Here is an 18294-nt window from a genome sequence, read left to right on the forward strand (position 1 = left end):
CCCCATGTGACCGCGCGGCGGGGCGCCACTTCCGATTCCGGCTCCCACGTGACCGCGCGGCGGCGGCGGCGCGATGGCGGCGAGGCTGGCGGGCTTGGCGGTGGTGCTCGGGTTCGCGGCCCGCGGTGAGTGACCGTCCCGGCGCCTCCGTCCCGGAGCACCCGCTCTGGTCTCCGCGGCCCCGCCCGCGCTGCCTGCCCGCCTGCCCGCCTCCTCACTGCTCGTTCTCCGCAGGGCCCGCGCCCGGAGGCGCCGCCAAGATGAAGGTGGTGGAGGAGCCCAACACTTTCGGGTGAGTGGCTGCGCGGGGAGTGGGGGTGCGGCGCCGCGGCCCGGGCCTGCTTCTCCCTGACCCTGCCGCGTCTCGCAGGCTCAACAACCCGTTCCTGCCCCAGACCAGTCGCCTCCAGCCCAAGAGGGACCCTTCACCCGTGTCTGGTGAGTGCGGGGCCCTGACCGCTGACGTGCCGGGGACCCGGGGCGAGCAGGGAACCGGCCCAGCTTCAGCACCGGTGGGCCGCGTCAGCTCTCGGGAGCCGGCGCCAGGGAGGGAGAGGGGCCTTGGAAGTTAGGACCTGGAGGCTCATGCTGTCCTTTGTCAGCCTTCTAAGTGCACGCTAACCTTCCAGAGCGTGCCTGTGCCGGGTTCACTGGTTAGGGACTTAGTCCTTAGTTTGTTTTCCTAGAGGTGATCTCTGTTATCAGGTTTGGTGTCTGTTTTCTTAAACGCTTTTTAATGCGTTTACATGCATAAGCTTACACGTAAAAAACGTGTAGTAGGTTTTTTGTGTGTGACCTTTGCTTTCTTGTTTTGAGTAGTACCATTTTACTGCTCAAAACGGGATTCTTTGGTAGCTCAGCTGGTAAAGAATCCGCCTGCAATGCAGGAGACCCCGGTTCGATTCCCGGGTCGGGAAGATCCGCTGGAGAAGGGATAGGCTAACCACTCTATAGTGTTCTTGGGCTTCCCTGGTGGCTCAGGTGGTAAAGAATCTGTCTGCAATGAGGGAGACCTGGGTTCGATCCCTGGGTTGGGAAGATTACCTGGAGAGGGAAACTGCTACCCACTCCAGTATTCTGGCCTGGAGAATTCCATGGACTGTTTAGTCCATGGGATCACAAAAAGTCGGACACCACTGGGCAACTTCCACTATGCAGGTTTGCTAATTTGCTGTTGTTGCTCACTGTGGGTCTTCGCTCTTCTCACTTGGTGCCTAGCATTCCGTAGGATGCTCTGTGTTCTTTCATTGTCCAGCAAGGTGTTGTTTATTGGTTTCGGTCGCTAAAAGCATTGTTGAGAAGAATATCCCTTCTAGGGGTCCCTGATTCTACATCTATTGGAGTGGTTTCCTGCAGCAGCATCTCAGGAATGGAATTGCTATGATGTTAAATGGGTGTTAAATATAAACAAACAAAAAATCCAAGGGAATTTTTTCTCTGGTGGTTAGGACTTGGTGCTTCCACTGCAAAGGGCATTGAATTCAATCCCTGACGCAGGAACTAAGACCTGCAAGCTGCACAGTGCTCAGTCATGTCCGACTCTTTGCGACAACGTGGACTGCAGCCCACCAGCCTCCTCTGTCCGTGGGATTCTACAGGCAAGAATACTGGAGTGGGTTGCCATGCCCTCCTCCAAGGGATCTTCCCGACCCAGGGACTGAACCCATGTCTCCTGAATTGCAGGCAGATTCTTTACCAATGAGCCATCTGGGAAGCCCACCAATTAAAAAGGAAAAAAGTCCAAGATCTCTTTTTAAAACAAATACTTATTTGGCTGCAGCAGGTCTTCGTTGAGGCCCTTGGGATCTTTGGTCTTCACCGGGGTATGTGGGTCGAGTTCCCTGACCAGGAATTGAACCCAGGTCCTCTGTGTTGGGAGTGCAGAGTCTTAGCCACTGGACCACTAAGGAAGTCCCTCCAATTTTTTTTTTTTTTTTCAGTTGAATGCTACCATGTGTTAGGGTCTATGCTGTGGATGCAGAAATGAAGAGGACATACAATGTCCTCATGGAGTTGACAGTCTTAATTGGCAGGGGAGTAGGCTGACAAAAAAAAGTCGGTAAAATGTAGATTGGTGAAAAGTGCTCTGTAGGTACGGAAGGCAGAGAAGAGTGTGCGTGCGGGGTTGTTCTGGGGATTGCCATTTTAAATGGGGGGCTAGTTCAGGAAAAGACTGAGAAGTGAAATTTCGGTCAGAAACTGAAGGGCAGTGGGAGTTAGGGCTGTGACTATCTGGGGGAGAAGAGTCCAGCAAAAGGAGTGGCCACATACAGGCCTTGAGCATGGATGCCAGGCCCGGAAGGATTGGCCATGGGGTGGGGGTGGGGCGCCGAGATCAGAGACGGAGGGTACAGCTGTGAGCTTTCACTCTAGACAGACTTTAGCTTTTTACTGTGAAAATATTGAATAGAAAAACTGAGGAATGGGGCTGTGAACAGCAGCATACACTCTGACTCAGTGCAAGAGCTGATGTTCTGCTGTGCTTGCTTTACCTTCTTCTTGTTTGAGACCAGGGTTTGATCCCTGGGTCGGGAAGATGCCGAGAGAAAGGAATAGCAACCCACTCTAGTATTCTTGCCTGGAGGATTCCATGGAGAGAGGAGCCTTGCAGACTACAGTCTGTGGGGTTACAAAGAGTTGAACACAACTGAGTGACTAGCACACACACACACACAGAATGCCTTGTACAGCTATCCCGGGTCCCACACTCACCCCGACCCTCGCTCCGGGAATCAGTCAAGGGGAATGTATGCGTCTGGTTAATTACACGCTGGGCCAGCCGTCTCACTGACTGTGAGACAAGTGAGCAAGGTTTGAGACTTGCAATTTATTTTGGAGTGTGTCCAGCCAGAGTTGGGCAGCAGGGCACTGTGGCCCACCCTTCACGAGGTCATTCTTTTTTTTGTCATCAGTTTGATTTGCAGTTGGGTTGCTGTGTTTCTGCTTGTGCTCACTTTTAGTGCTTACTCTACACATTTTTACTTTTGATTTTTCCTTGACTTAGAAAAAAAATAGTTCTAGACAATTTCAAGCATGTGTGAAAGTGGAAGGGTGTGTGAAGCACCAGGCACCCTCACCTAGCTTTCTCTTTGCCACTCTGGTTACTTTGAAACTAATTTCTCTCAACTTAATTTATTTGTAATATTTTGGTGTGCATGTATTGAAGGACACAGCAACAGTATCAGTCGGTAAAATGCCCTCATTGTGTGAGATGTCTCCAATAGTCATGCTCTCTAACAGGCCGGTGGTTTGAGTCAGTAGGGAAGGGCCGTGTGTCGTGCACTTGACACACGCCCACGTGTGCTCCAGCTTCCTCGACTCTATAGATCCCTCCCTCCGGCTCCTTGCGATTTATCTACTAAGGAAACTGGGTCGAGTGTTTCCCACATTCTGGACTGTGTCCATTGGATTCCCGTGGTTAACGTTTGTTCGTGTAGTAGCTGGAGTCCAGCCGTGTGCCTGCGTGCTGGCCGGTCCTCTGGGTTTCTCAAGAGCAGTGGGGAGAGGTGTCCCCCACCTGGCCTCTGTCTCTCACCTGAAGCTCCCATGTATAGCCCTTTCTCAGGGAGAGGACCTTCTAGGCTGTTCCTGGTTGCTGAGTTTTTACCATGAATAGCTGTTGGGTTTTGTCAGAGGTTTTTTCTAAACCTATCAAGGTGGTCCTGAGTTTTCTTTTTCAAGCTGTTTCTAGGGTAGGCGAGAAGCTCTATATAGTCAGCAAAAAGACGACCAGGAGCTGACTATGGCTCAGATCATGAACTCCTTATTGCAAAATTTAGACTTAAATTGAAGAAAGTAGAGAAAACCAGTAGACCACTCAGGTATGACCTAAATCAAATGCCTTAGGATTATACAGTGGAAGTGAGAAATAGATGATAGAGTGAGCGCCTGAAGAACTATGGACGGAGGTTCGTGACATTGGACAGGAGACAGTGATCAAGACCATCCCCAAGAAAAAGAATTGCAAAAAGGCAAAATGGTTGTCTGAGGAGGCCTTACAAATAGCTGAGAAAAGAGGAGAAGCTAAAAGACAAAAGAAAAAAGGAAAAATATACCTATTTGAATGCAGAGTTCCAAAGAATAGCAGGGAGAGATAAGAAAGCTTTTCTCAGTGATCAATGCAAAAAAAAAAAAAAAAAAATAGAGAAAAACAATAGAATGAGAAAGACTAGAAATCTTTTCAAGAAAATCAGACCAAGGGAACATTTTATCCAAAGATGGACACAGTAAAGGACAGAAATGGTATGGACCTAACAGAAGCAGAAGATATTAAGAATGAGGTGGCAAGAATACACAGAAGAACTGTACAAAAAAGATCTTCATGACCCAGATAACCATGATGGTGTGATCACTCACCTAGAGCCAGACATCCTGGAATGTGAAGTCAAGTGGGCCTTAGGAAGCATCACTACGAACAAAGCTAGTGGAGGTGATGGAATTCCAGTTGAGCTCTTTCAAATCCTGAAAGATGATGCTGTAAAAGTGCTGCACTCAATATGCCAGCAAATTTGGAAAACTCAGCAGTGGCCACAGGACTGGAAAGGGTCAGTTTTCATTCCAAAGAAAGGCAATGCCAAAGAATGCTCAAACTACCACACAATTGCACTCATCTCACATGCTAGTAAAGTAATACCCCAAAATCTCCAAGCCAGGCTTCAACAGTACGTGGATGGTGAATTTCCAGATGTTCAAGCTGGTTTTAGAAAAGGCAGAGGAACCAGAGATCAAATTGCCAATATCTGTTGGATCATCAAGAAGGCAAGAGAGTTCCAGAAAAACATCTACTTCTGCTTTATTGACTATGCCAAAGCCTTTGACTATGTGGATCACAACAAACTGTGGAAAATTCTTCAAGAGATGGGAATACCAGATCACCTGATCTGCCTCCTGAGAAATATGTATGCAGGTCAAGAAGCAACAGTTAGAATTGGACATGGAACAACAGACTGGTTCCAGATCGGGAAAGGAATACGTCAAGGCTGTATATTGTCACCCTGCTTATTTAACTTCTATGCAGAGTACATCGTGAGAAATGCTGGGCTGGATGACGCACAAGCTGGAATCAAGATTGCCAGGAGAAATATCAATAACCTCAGATATGCAGATGATACCACCCTTATAGCAGAAAGCAAAGAAGAATTAAAGAGCCTCTTGATGAAAATGAAAGAGGAGAGTGATGAAGTGGGCTTAAAACTCAAAATTCAGAAAACTAAGATCATGGCATCTGGTCCCATCACTTCATGGCAAATAGATGGGAAACAGTGGGAACAGTGAGAGACTTTATGTTTTGAGGGGCTCCAAAATCACTGCAGATGGTGACTGTAGCCATGAAATTAAAAGATGCTTGCTCCTTGGAAGAAAAGCTACGGCCAACCTAGACAGCATTATTAAAAAGCAGAGACATTACTTTGCCAGCAAAGTCAAAGCTATGGTTTTTCCCATAGTCAGGTATGGATGTGAGAGTTGGACTATAAAGAAAGCTGAGTGCCAAAGAATTGATGCTTTTGAACTGTGGTGTTGGAGAAGACTCTTGAGAGTCCCTTGCACTGCAAGGAGATGGAACCATTACATCCTAAAGGAAGTCAGTCGTGAATATTCATTGGAAGGACTGATGTTCAAGCTGAAACTCCAATACTTTGGCCACCTGATGCAAAGAACTGACTCATTGGAAAAGACCCTGATGCTGGGAAAGATGGAGGGCAGGAGGAGAAGGGGACGACAGAGGATGAGGTGGTTGGATGGCATCACCAACTCGATGGGCATGAGTTTGAGCAAGCTCCGGGAGTTGGTGTTGGACAGGGAGGCCTGGTGTGCTGTAGTCCATGGGTCGAAAAAGAGTCGGACACGACTGAGGGACTGAACTGATAGGGTGGGGATCTTTGGCTTTTGAATATTGAGCCAACACTGTGTTCTTGGAATAAGCTTCCCTTGAGCATGATGAATACGTGTATTTTAGGGATCTCTGGGCTAATTATTTCTGACTTTTTAAAAGATTATTTTTAGAGTTTCACATCTCTTTCTAATTTTTATTTCTCTGCTGAGATTCCATTTATGCACCTTGTTTTCCTTAACACCCTGGAACATGGTTGCAATATAGCTGCTTTAAAATCCTGTCTGTGTAGGAGAAAAATCCTGTCTGTGATATTTTGTTATAGCAGCTCGAATGAACTAAGGACCTCATGTAAGTGGAGTCATGCAATACTGGTTCTTCTGCGATTTCACTTAGCACAGTATCTCAAAAGTTCACTTCGTGGCCTGTGGCAAGACTGCCTGCCTTTTTAAGGCTGAATAGTATTCCGTTGCCCATGCGCACTGCATTCTGTCTATTCATCTGCCGTGCACACTTGGGTTTTTACCTTTCGGTTACTGTGAATAAGGCTGCTGTGAACATGGTCCACGTTTGAGTCCCTGCTTTCAGCTCACATACCCAGGAGTCAGTTTGCTGTATCAAGTGATTCTGTTGGGTTGGCCAAAGGTTCGTTTGGGTTTTTCTGAAAAATCTTTAGAGAAAAATCTGAGATGAACCTTTTTGGCCAACCCCATATGTTTAAGCTTTATGAGGAACCACCAGACTTTTCAGCAGCGGCTTGTGCATTTTACATTCCCACCAGCAGTAGCAGTGTGCAGAGGTTCTGGTTTCTCTGTATCCTAACCAGCATTTGTTCTGTTTGTTTGTTTAATAATGGCCATACTAATGTAGATGAAGTGATATCTCATTGTGGATTTGATTTGTATTTATTTTTCACTTCAGGAAAATGTCTAGTAATCCTTGGTCCATCTTAAAAAAAATTTTTTTTTCTGATATATTTGGCTGTGCTGGGTCTTAGTTGGGGCATGTGGGATCTAGCTCCCTGACCAGGGATAGAACCCGGGCCCTCTGCATCAGAGTCTTAGCCACTTTTCTAAGCCACTTGGACCAAGGAAGTCCCCGTGGTCCATCCTTTAATTGGGTTTTTGGGGCTTTGCTGTTGCTATGGGAGCGCCCCACATTTCTAGTTTTCCTTTTGGTACCGTTGCCTTTGGCGTCATTGCCAACGCTCTCATGTTTGGTGCCGTGTGCTTGTAACTGTCACGACCTTGGTGAGGGGACCCTCTCAGGTGTAACACCCCCCTTACCTCCCTGAAGAGCGCTGACTGGCAGTCTGTCTCGTCAGGTGTCGGCGTGGCCGTCCCCGCTCGCTCTACTTGCGTCTTTTTCCATCCTCTCACTTGCAGCCTGCTTGTGCCCTCGAGCTTCAGTGTGTCTCTTATAGATAAGAGTATGCACGGTTGGGTCACATTTCTTTACCCGTTTAGCCAATCTGTGCCTTCTGAATGGGAGAGTTTAATCTGTCTACGTTTAATCACTGATAAGGAAGGATTTGGAGAAGACAAAACAGCAAAATTTGTTGTATAGTTGTTTTTTGTTGCTCGTTCCCTCCATTCCTTTTGTTGACCTTTTCCTAAGCGACCTGTTCTGACATCCTTCTTACCTCCTTTTGTGTGCGTTCTATGTAGCCATTTCCTCTCCAGTCGCCAGGGGATTACATATGATCATGTAACTCAAGTCTAACTTGTACATGATTGAAGTTGGTGTGACTTGAAGGACTTCTCCTGCACAACTCTGTCCCTCCCCAACTTTGTGGTGGACTTCAGAAAGTGACCCTTCAAGCATGAATCTGTAGTTACATCCATGCTTCTTGTCTTTTGAACCCTGTAGATTTGCGGCTCAGGACCATGGCACTGCTTTGAGTTTGCCCGTGTATTTGCCTTTCCTGGGGGCAATAAGGGGCTCCGTCCAAGGCAGGCTTGGTGGTAATGAAATCGCTCAGCCTTTGTCTGGGAGAGTCTTGATTTTGCCTAACTCTTGGAGGAGGGTTTCCTGGAGATAGACTCCTTGGTTGACAGTTTTGCCTCCCACCCCACTGCTTCCTGGCCTCCCAAGTGTAGCAGATAAGTGGTGGATAATCATTGATTCCTTCATGTAACGAGTCACTTCTTGGCACTTTTGACTTGGTGTCTGCTGTTTCTCTTCAGTCTTGGTGGGGGTCTCTGAGTGTGTTGTACATGGAGTTCAGTGAGCCGCCTGGATCTGTCCATCCGTGTGTTTTGTTGGGTTGGGGCAGTTATTTCCTCAGATCCCATCTCTGCCCCTCCTCTTTACCTCCACTGTCTCGTCACTGGTTCTTCTCTCTGCTCAGAACTGTTGAACTCCTTCTGTGGGTTTATTAGTTCAGTTGTATTTTTCGGCTCCAGGGTTTTCTAGTTCCTCTCGACATGGTTCTCACCTCTCTGCCCACGTGTCATTTTCCCGACTCGCTTTGGTTCTTCCTGTTTCCCTCCAGCCCCTTAAGTATATTTTAGGCATTTGTTTAACTGAAGTCTTCAGTCAGTCCAGCGTCTGCGCTTCTCCCAGGTGGTCCTGTTGTGTTTTCCTTTGGAGAGGCTGCGGGTCCCTTGCAGGCTGGCTCGGTGCTGGGGCCCTTCACCAGGCTGGGCCCCAGAGTTCAGAGCCTGGGGGCGTCCGTGTGCAGGCCCCCGGGGTCTCCCTGCACTCCTCCTGGGCCCAGACGGCCTGCTGTGTGTGTCCAACCGTCACCCCTCACCCGCAGCCTTCATGAGCAGCCCCGTTTCCTGCCTGGGATCCGAGTTGAGCAGAACAGAGGCTGGGCTCCTGGCAGGCCTCAGCCAGGCTGCTCCTCAAGGCCCCGCTAGGGCGGGGGCTTCACTGCAAGGGGCTCACCTGGCTGCAGGTAAGCCTTCTCTGGAACGCTTGGCCGTGTTTTCACAGGGTGTGAGCCGGCGCTATGTGAGGTCGCTCACGCCCTCCGCCTAGCTGTCACGTTTCCAGCACTCGCCCTCCCAGAGGGCCCTGACTTTGGGCTCTGCGCCTGCTCAGGACACCACGCTCAGCAGGCTACGCTCTCCCCGCAGGCCCCGCGCACCTCTCCAGACTCTCTGGCAAGTGCTTCAGCCTGGTGGAGTCCACGTGAGTGAGGGCAGGGCAGGGTGGCTGGGGGCCGGGGCCCCGCTGACGGCACCGTGCCCGCAGGTACAAGTACGAGCTCTGCCCGTTCCACAACGTGACGCAGCACGAGCAGACCTTCCGCTGGAACGCCTACAGCGGGATCCTCGGGTGAGCGGGGTGCGGCCGAGGCCCCGGGGGCACCGTGCCCGACCCCGCCTCACTCTCTGCCCCTCCGCAGCATCTGGCATGAGTGGGAGATCACCAACAACACCTTCAGGGGCATGTGGATGCGGGATGGCGATGCATGCCAGTCACGAAGCCGGCAGAGCAAGGTGGGCGGTGGAGGTGGGGGCGGGGCGGGGGGGCGCCTGCTTCCCCCACTTGCTCACTGAGGTCCCCCCAGGTGGAGCTCACCTGTGGCAAAAGCAACCGGCTGGCCCACGTGTCTGAGCCAAGCACCTGTGTCTACGCGCTGACCTTCGAGACGCCCCTTGTCTGCCACCCCCACTCCTTGTTAGGTGGGTGCCCGGGCGGGCGGCGGGGGGTTGAGGGGCAGAGGGGCTCAGCTCAGCCAGTTTCTCTTGGACCCTCAGTGTATCCGACCCTGCCTGCGGCCCTGCAGCAGCGGTGGGACCAGCTGGAGCAGGACCTGGTGGACGAGCTGATCACGGCCCAGGTGAGCCATGGGCAGGCCCCAGATGGGGGCCGGGCAGCCCAATGGGCGCTCCCTCCTCATCCTCCACCTGCAGGGCTACGAGAAGTCGCTCAGGGCAGTTTTTGAAGATGCTGGTTATCTGAAGACATCAGAACCAAATGAAGCGGCGCAGCAGGAAGGAGGCACCAAGGGCCTGCGGTTTGAGACGCTGGAGAGCTGCCAGGAGGTACAGACACGGCCCCCTGGCCAAGGACGGCCTCCCACCAAGGGCCTGACCATTCTTCTCCACTTCCGGTCTAGGCACATAAGGCCCTGTCCCAGGAGATAAAGAGACTGCAAGGCGTGCTGACCCAGCACGGCGTCCCCTACGGGAAGCCCACAGGTCTGTGGTGCCTGGTGGGGGGTGAGGGGAACAAGCCCACCCGGGCTTTATGCCTGCCGGTCGGGTCCTAACTCCCACTGTCTGGTGTTTCGGCAGAAACCCCCAGCTCTGAGCACTGGGGCCCCCAGGTGCCCACGGCCGGGATGGCAGAGCCCCTGCGAGGTGACCCTGGACTGCGTGGGGACACCCTGTGACCCTCAGGACTGTGGGCTTCGGCCTAAGGACCTTTCTCTCCTTCTGAGCCAGCAGGCCCTCGGGGTTGTCCTCAAAGATGCAGACAAAATAAAGATCAGAGTTTTAATTAATTTCCATACTGATAAAAATAATTCCATGAATTCTGTAAACCATTGCATAAATGCTATAGTGTAAAAAAATTTAAACAAGTGTTAACAACTTTAAACAATTCACTACGAGTAAATGATTATGCATTATAAATACTACCTTCTGGGTTAAGAAAACTCCATCCCAATAACATTCTCATCTAAACACTCGAACATACAGATTGGGGCTTCCATAAGTTAATTTGTATGAAGCGTCCACAAGGAGTCGAGGTCTTCTGCCCACAGCGACAGACGGTGGGATGATGGAGTGTCACCGCTAACACTGAGCACGCAGGAGCTGACACTCGGCAGCAAGAACCGCAGCCTCGCCGAGCACCGTGCAGCTTCAGCTGCTACGCCCAGCACCCCCTTTTGCCACCCGAGTGCGGGGCGGTGACACCCTGAGCCCAGCCCGGCCCGGCCTGGGAGGCCCGCTCAGCCCCTCAGAAGGCCAGGGCCACCCGGCCGCTGGGGGGCAGCCCAGGAGCCCCACCCCGGTGGTTCTTTGGTCTTGCCACCACACCTGTCGTCAGAGCCAGCAAGTACCTGGGGGGTGCGCCTCCAGTTTCCGGAACCCCACAGAGAGTACTGACCGGGGTAGCTTATAAATACACCTAAAGCTTAATTGTTCCTGTTTATAATTTGAAAATGTCTAGGCTAGATGTCGATTACAGACATTGTCCCGTTTGCCTAGAAGGCCAAAGGCCTGCTGTGGGAAACAAGTGCATAAATATTAATAAAAATAAAGAACTTTAAACAGTGATTACAGTAGCACAAAATATACGTAATTTCTAAGAGCTAATAAATCATCATCACTATAATTAGAAACAAAGGTTCACCACAACTGAGTCAGAGTTACCGTTAGCAGCGGGCGAGCTGCATGGAGCCATGGACCCACCTTTGAATGACAGCTTTCCCATCAGTGTGTCATTAAAAAAAGGTTTTCAACCTCTCACTATAGTAAATACATTCTAATTTGGTCACTGATAAAAATTTTTACCTAGTCACTTTGCACTTTAAAAAAATGCTATATAAAGTCTTTGGCACAGCCCTGGGCAGGCGGGCAGGGACAGCCAGTCCCTTCTGGGCCAGGGCCCAGTCCCCGCTCCGTGCCTGCAGCAGACTCCAGGGAGATCCTTGCCCTATCTACGTCTGCAAGTAAGGTCTCAGCCAACTACAGACAGCTTTTACTTCCTCCCGGATTCCTCGGAAAAGTGACCCAACGCAGACAGGAGAGACCGAAGCCAGCACTGAGACCTGACCTGTTCCCAGCAGCCCTGCTGCACCCTGGCCCTGCACCGCCCTCACGGTGGCCAGGTCCTCCACCACCTTGTGGTCACGTGACCACAACACCTGGACAACAGACCTGGCGACAGTGTCTCCCACGTGGGTGGGCGAGGCTCCAGCCAGGAAGCCCACTAGTGAGCTTGGGGGAGGGGAGCATCCAGGGCCCTCCCTGCTGCCCTGCTGCCTCGCACGCTGGCCGGGTCCAGAGAGGAGGAACGCGCCATCCCCGGCTCTCCAAGGCATAGGCACTTGAGCGGGGCCTGTGGCCACAGGGCTGTCACTGACGCTGCAGTTACTGTGCACACTTTCAGGAAGTGAGTTCCCGTCATAAAATTTCATCTACATGTATATGTCTCTCAATAATCACTCTGCTATAAATACTATTGGTTTGCACTTAATTTGAAAACTGTAAAAATCCTAGGTGTCTCTCACTACTAGATAAATGCTCACTTCATAAGTACTAATCTCAGATAGGAACTAGCATGGTTACCGTGCTAGGGGCTGAGAGACCAAGAGGAAGTGCTCTGTTCACAGTACACGTGTAAAGCTTCATATTACCGCATATTAAAAACACGAACCTCAAAGCAGCTCAGATCAACTTGGAACCTCTGCCTAAACTCTTCCATCTACAAAGTGCTTCTCGGGACTCGAGCTCCCAGGATCCAGTCACAGTGGCGTCAGGACCACAGACCCCAATGGGTCACCCTGCCTTCACGCCCCGTGGGGCGCCAGGGTCAGCGAAGAAGAGTCTGAGGCCATGGGTGGGCCGTGCGGGGCTGGGGTCCCGACGTCGGTGGCACCAGGAAGCGGACGAGGCAGCCGTCACCAGGGCAGGGGCTGGCCCGCGCAGTAGGCGCACTCGGGGGCGCTGGCCGCGCAGGGCTCGCAGAGCACGCGGTGCTGGCAGGGCCGCAGGACGGCGCCGGCACGCTCCCGGCACACCACGCACTGTTTCGCCCGCAGCTGGAAGATCACCTGCGGGCCAGGCGTGAAGCACCATTAGGCTGGGGCATTAGGCTGCCCTCCTGCGGCCACCCAGGAGCCAGGAGGGGGCGGGAGGATCCACCACAAGCCTCCGGGGATGGGGCTGGGCTCCCAGAGCCTGCGCCACCACAGGGCGAGGGGAGGGGAGCTGGGCAGGCGGCCCGTGGAGGGGCCTGGGCAGGATGGACGCCGGCTCCTGAACAGCCTCCGGCGAGAAAAGCCAAAGCCCGTGTACAGGCCCCTCGGAGATGAGGTGTGTGCAGGCTGGGCCAGGGAAGTGACATGCGTGACAGGCAGGGGCGGGGAGCCCCCAGACGCCCCGGGCTCTAACAAAATGCCTGGTGTGGAAGGGTCTTCCTGCTGAGCCAAGGGCAGCAGGTTCAGCACTACAGCAGGGGGGTGACCAAGGACCCTGGAGGGTGACCCAAAGACGCGGGTGACATGGCCCCCGTCCAGCGGGGCACGGTGGCTGAGAGGAGGCGAAGGGGGAGTGGACGGAAGCTGTACCGGGCCCCCCGCCCCACCTCGGTGCTCAGCCCGCTGGTTCCTTGAGGACGAGCCTGGACTCACCCCGTCCACCGCCTCCAAATCCAAGCGCAGCTGACTCTGCAGCGAGTGCAGCTTGGGCAGGGGGATGGCACCGATGTCGCCGCAGCCGCTCAGCCCGGGGAGCGCGGAGGCCAAGCCCCGGCCCTCCAGCTCCTCCTGCAGCCGTCGGAATTGCGCCTCCACCTCCTCCTTCTTCTGCAGTGCCAGCTGCCGGGCACTGTCGGCCGCAAGCGCCCGCTCCTTAGCCTCCTTGGCCTCCCGCTGCCATGCGTCGCAGGCCTGAAACCCAGGAGCCGAGGTGACTCTGCGGAGCCGGCTCCCCGCCCCACGCCCTGCTCAGCCCCGCGCCCCGCCCCGTGGGCCCCGCCCCCTGCCCCGCCCGCCCGCACCGTGGCCCCCCCAGCTCACCTGCTTCACCTGCTGCCAGGACTCCTCCCACTGCCGGATCTTCCTCTTGGCCTCATCCAGCTGCCTCCGGACCCGGGCCAGCTCGGCGCTGCTGGGACTCACGCCTGAGGAGGCCGCGGGGCCGGCGTTCAGGATTGGGGACGGGCTGGGAGAGAAGCTGCCAGAGACGAAGTCCCAGATGCTGCCGGGGACGCCGTTCAAGCCTGAGTGTGGAGGAGCTGGCGTCAGCCTGCTCGAGCTTGGGCCTCTTGGGCATCCCCCCAGCCAGCTCTGGGGACCCCAGCCCTGGCCCCCGACAAGGACGCCTGCGCCATCACTCGCCCCAAGAGCTGTGTCGTGGGGGCCGCGGAGCTCAGACCCTGGTCCCAGAACCCTGTCCACACTTAGGACCTGGAGGACCCCACAGGGTTTCTGGTTACCTGAGTGACATCTATTGACGTATGTGACATCAGAGAGTAAAACAAGCATTTAAAAACATGGTTTCTTTAAAAATAACAATAAAAACATTGTTTCTTTTAAAACAGATCACAAGTTTCCATTTGCAGATGGATTCTGCAAATCCATCTGCTTCTGTGCTTGGCCTCTGCTGACTTCGTGCGCCTGGCAGCCTGCGACGCGAGGCAGGTCCCACCAGAGTGGCGTCCTAGGGCGGCATGGGGTCCCAGGCACGCTGATCCCCCCAGAGGTCCAGGTGCGAACCCCAGGCCCTGTCCCCAGGGCACGTGCAGCCGAGCAGCGGCAACAGGACATGATGGACTGCACTGTGGCTCCCCCCACCCTGGGGCCCCACGAGGGCACTCACCGAAGGAGTTGTAGGACGAGACTGAGGGGCCCAGTGCTCTGGGCTCCGACTTGAGGGGCGGCGGCTGCTGGGGGGGCGTCATGGCCGAGGAGATGAGTGGGCCCGGCAGGGACTGGGAGAAGGAGCCGAGCGGGGAGGCGGACAGGGATGAGGAGGAGTGCAGGGATGGGGAACGCGGCAGGCAGCCCGGGATGGCCACAGGGGCAGAGCCCCCCAGCAACCTCTGACCTGCACGGAGTCGGGGGAGTGGTGTCAGTTTAGTGGGAGGCGGTTGCTGCAGCCCCAGGGACCAGACACACACACAACAGGAGACCCTCTGCCCTGGAATCTCCTGGCACTGCCCAAGCTGGGGGACTCCCACCCAGGTGAGAAGGCCACACGTCTCACCCCTCAGATGCTCTCTAGGCCCACCTGGGTGACCTGTCCACAGGCACAGTGGTCCCAGGATGTTTTAGGCCCCAGAAGTGGTTTTTTTTAAGATCAGAGAAATTAAAAAAAAAAAAAAAAAAGATGAACTTTTACATTGAAGAAAACGATTCAGTATCTGATGTGAACTGTGAACCTATTTGTCTTCATACCAATGTGGTGGTTACTCATCTCCTCGAAATGGCCACAAAGGCCTGCCCCCGACTCTGTAGGGGCTTTGGGGTGGGGGGTGCAGGGAGGCAGACAGGACCCCTCCCACCCCAGAGGCACAGGGGGCGGTCCTGGAAGGCATCGGCTTAGGCGCTACCTGTGGGTCCCAGGTCACGGCCGTCGTGTTCCTCCAGGTCCTTATCCGGGGGCACAAGGCTGATGTCACCAAGGTGAAGGTCTAAGGTGGATCCTGCAGGACAGATCTAGTGTCACCGAGGGGGGATCCAGGCTCCTGTGGCGGGGGAACCCACCTGGGCTCGGGGTCCACCCCTCCTATAGCCATGGCAACACAGCCCTCATCTCGCCGACTGAGCTTCTGATCATTTGGTAAAATCTGACCGGATCACATGCCTGCCTAGTAAAGAAAATCTGAGGAGGGCGACGTCCATGGGGAGAAAGGGGCTCACGGACAACGCGGGGGGGACCTGCACTGACCTCCACCCCAGGGCCCAAACCAGGTCCCGCAAGTGGACAGGGTTGTTTCCCTCCTGTTCTGCTGGGGACCCCTGTGCACCCCCCCAGGCCTGTCATAGGGACAGGGGAAAGGGCCGTAGCCCCCACTGTCCCCACCTGACACGCCCTCCAGGCCCTGGCACAGAGTGGGACGCTGTCTCAGGACGGCCAAGGTCAGGTCCGCCAACCCCCCGAGTTCCCGTGGCCCCATGGGGGCAACTTGGGGAAAGTGTGGCCTGGGGACCAGGGTCCAGGGGAGCAGGAGCTTCAGGGACAGACCCAGGGCCTGAGCAGCCACCCAGCACAAGCCACAGCCAGGTCTGGGGAGACGTGGTGATGCTGAGGGCCCAGCACATGGGAGCGCTGCCACCCCAGATCCCTTCTGTCCCCAACCCTGCTGGGGTCCACTCCAGAGCACCCCCTCCAGGAGGCTGGGGCCTCTCTGGCATGGCTCCGTCCTATGCCCCCTGCTGGCCACAGGGCCCCACAGTGCCCCTGATGCCTGGTGGACGCACCGAGGCCCATTTCAAGAGGCCCCAGACTCCAGCCCGGAGTGGACAATGGGACCCTCGTCAGGCCTGCCTGCTCTGGGTCAGCCTCCCACCTCCGCTCCCAGCTGCCCGGTGCCAAGTGGCAGAATTCCTGGATGGCGACCGACAAGCAGCAGAGAGCTGCGCTTCCGCCCAGGCTCCTGGGGCCCACCCTCCTGCCTTCCCAGCGGGGAATCCTCAGTGGTCCTCAGTCTGTGGATGCTCTGGCCTCCCCAGCGCCTTGTCCTCCTGTGGTCGTCCCTCCCCTGTATTTTGTGTCCAAGTTTCCTTCTTCTAAGTACATGTTATATCATATTAGGACCCATGCTAATGACCTCATTTTACCTTAATTACACCAGTAAAGACTTTTATTTTTCACTTTTTGGTGGGGGGCAGGCTGCACTTCACGGCTTGCAGGACCTTAGTTCCCGACCAGGGGTTGATCCTGGGCCCTGGGCAGTGAAAGCGAGGAGTCCTAACCACTGGACCACCAGGGAATTTCCTGCAAAGACTTGTTTCTAAATAAGGTCACATTCCCAGGGTCAGAAGCAGACAGTGCAGGGCTGAGGCAGGCCTTTAATTTAACCATCAGTAACTGGGACCACCCATCCTCACCAGGCTGTTCTCTGTGCCCAACAGCGCCTCCTGCAGGCCTGGGGCTTCAGGCCTCTAAGGACCCCTCCTGCCTCGGTCAACTCTGCAAAGGGGGCTGCCTCTGGCTCCCACCCTTCCTAAGACATGATGGCAGGCCCCTCAGGCCCTCACCCAAATCCAACCTGAGTTGGCTGACCCCCACGTCTTGCGATCCCCAGTTTCCATCTCACTCTTCAAACTGTTGCCCCAGCCTTGCCCCCCAGCCCTGAGTGGTGCTCCTAAATGCCCCCACCGCCACCCTCCACCTGTCCTTCTTCCCTCCTCTGCCTGGGGCCACCTCCTGGCCTTCCCGTCCTCCTTGGCAGCCCCGCAGCCCCTCCTGTGGCTGTCACACCCGGACACCAGTTACCTCTGTGGTGCTGACCTGCAGACACCAGCTGTCCTCCAGCGCGGCTGCATCACTGCCTGCCGGCAAGGGAGGACCCACAGCAGCCCTGGCCCCTTAGCAAACTGTGTGCGCGGTGCCTCCCTCAGGCTGCTGCACCGGCACCCACGTGCTGAGCAGGAGCCCAGCGCGGCCCTCAGCTGCTCCCCCCCACCCCCTTAGGGCCCCCATCTCTGCAGGCTGCCCCCAACCCTGACCTCTTCTGTCCCAGGAGACTTTCAGGGATGCCAGCCCCTTCATGTCCCAAGCCCGGCCTCCTGGAAAAGACGCACCCCCCTCAGTGACTGGTCCACGCTTCCCAGCAGGACCCTCTCTTACCCTCACCCACCCCGGCAGGGGCCCCTCTCTGCCTTCACACTGCAGCGCTGCTGTGGGCGGCAGCTTCACACACAGCTCCCATCAGCCCCAGCACTTCTGAGAAAACGCCAAAACCCTTTCAGAATCTCCCCCTGCTAGATCCCTTCAAGTCACCTGGACCGTTTGGTCCATCTCAGACCCAGACCACTGCGGGCTGACGTGCAGACTCACCTGCTGTGCATAAGCAGGGTGACCCACCCATTGCATACTTGCCCCGCACCACCTCCTCAGGCTGGGACATGCCCGTCAGCTGGGCCCAACAATGTGGACTTGGCCCTTCACCCTGCAGTGGGGGGATCAGGTTGGCTTCAAAGCTGGCAGAGTTTCAGAAACCTTTTTTTGACTAACAAAGGCATGTAAAAGGAAGGAACGGATGGATGGATGGAAATAAACTGAGCGCAGGAGCCTTTTTCACCTGGAAGGCATTTACTTCATCCCACTCCCCCACCCCCACCCTGTGACTCAGCACAGAAGGACCTTGCTGTTGCCCTGCCCCCCTCAGGTGCAGCCAGGGCACAACCGGGACCAAGTCTCACCTGACAAGCCACAGCCTGTGTGGGGTGGTGGCAGGCGCCCCCGAGAAGTGTCCCGGCCCCCAAAAGAATCAGTGCTGCTTCTCTTGTTCTACTACACACCCCACTGCTCCCTGAGATCAGACCCAGGTTCTGAGATGTTCTCTCAAAAGAAATGACTTTTAACACTCAGAATCTACGTGACTGAGTCACCTGACCTATAACCTGCCGTACCTGACCGTGTCAAAATGCCAGGAACTGCCCAGACATTAGTGAGCAATTAGCTGAAAACTGCTGAGTAACAGCCCTGACAAAGCTCAGTTCCCAACGTGACACAGCACATCTGAGGGATGCCCAGGTCCCCAGGACCAGGCGACACATGGGGACAACTTACAGCGCAAGGAATTAGAGGCCAGAATGGGAAACCCTGACC

General features: G+C 54.7%; 2 protein-coding genes across 7 annotated transcripts in view; one reads left to right on the forward strand and one right to left on the reverse strand.

The window, feature by feature from the left end:
• Positions 1–25: 25 nt before the first annotated feature.
• GNPTG (N-acetylglucosamine-1-phosphate transferase subunit gamma) lies at positions 26–10289 on the forward strand. Of its 2 annotated transcripts, XM_019987718.2 has the most exons (11): positions 26–125; positions 235–292; positions 371–438; positions 8914–8968; positions 9032–9115; positions 9186–9279; positions 9351–9465; positions 9541–9623; positions 9697–9828; positions 9903–9984; positions 10081–10289. In XM_019987718.2, exons 1-11 carry the CDS (start codon positions 74–76, stop codon positions 10176–10178), a joined length of 921 nt encoding a protein of 306 aa, XP_019843277.2. In that variant the 5' UTR covers positions 26–73; the 3' UTR covers positions 10179–10289. The 2 variants fall into 2 exon arrangements, with proteins under 2 accessions (XP_019843277.2, XP_019843278.2); XM_019987719.2 differs by lacking the exon at positions 9032–9115.
• UNKL (unk like zinc finger) overlaps positions 10268–18294 on the reverse strand; it is a 32848-nt gene continuing 24821 nt past the window's right edge. For all 5 annotated transcript variants that reach the window (XM_019987712.2, XM_019987713.2, XM_070779402.1 and 2 more), the window contains 5 exons: positions 15068–15160; positions 14335–14562; positions 13533–13735; positions 13146–13403; positions 10268–12566 (listed from right to left, as the gene is read on the reverse strand). In XM_019987712.2, coding sequence (XP_019843271.2) covers positions 12414–12566; positions 13146–13403; positions 13533–13735; positions 14335–14562; positions 15068–15160 — 935 coding nt within the window. In that variant the 3' untranslated portion in view covers positions 10268–12413. The remainder of the gene's footprint in view (positions 12567–13145; positions 13404–13532; positions 13736–14334; positions 14563–15067; positions 15161–18294) is intronic.

This window comes from Bos indicus, chromosome 25, assembly GCF_029378745.1.
Source record: "Bos indicus isolate NIAB-ARS_2022 breed Sahiwal x Tharparkar chromosome 25, NIAB-ARS_B.indTharparkar_mat_pri_1.0, whole genome shotgun sequence".
Lineage (NCBI taxonomy): Eukaryota > Metazoa > Chordata > Mammalia > Artiodactyla > Bovidae > Bos > Bos indicus.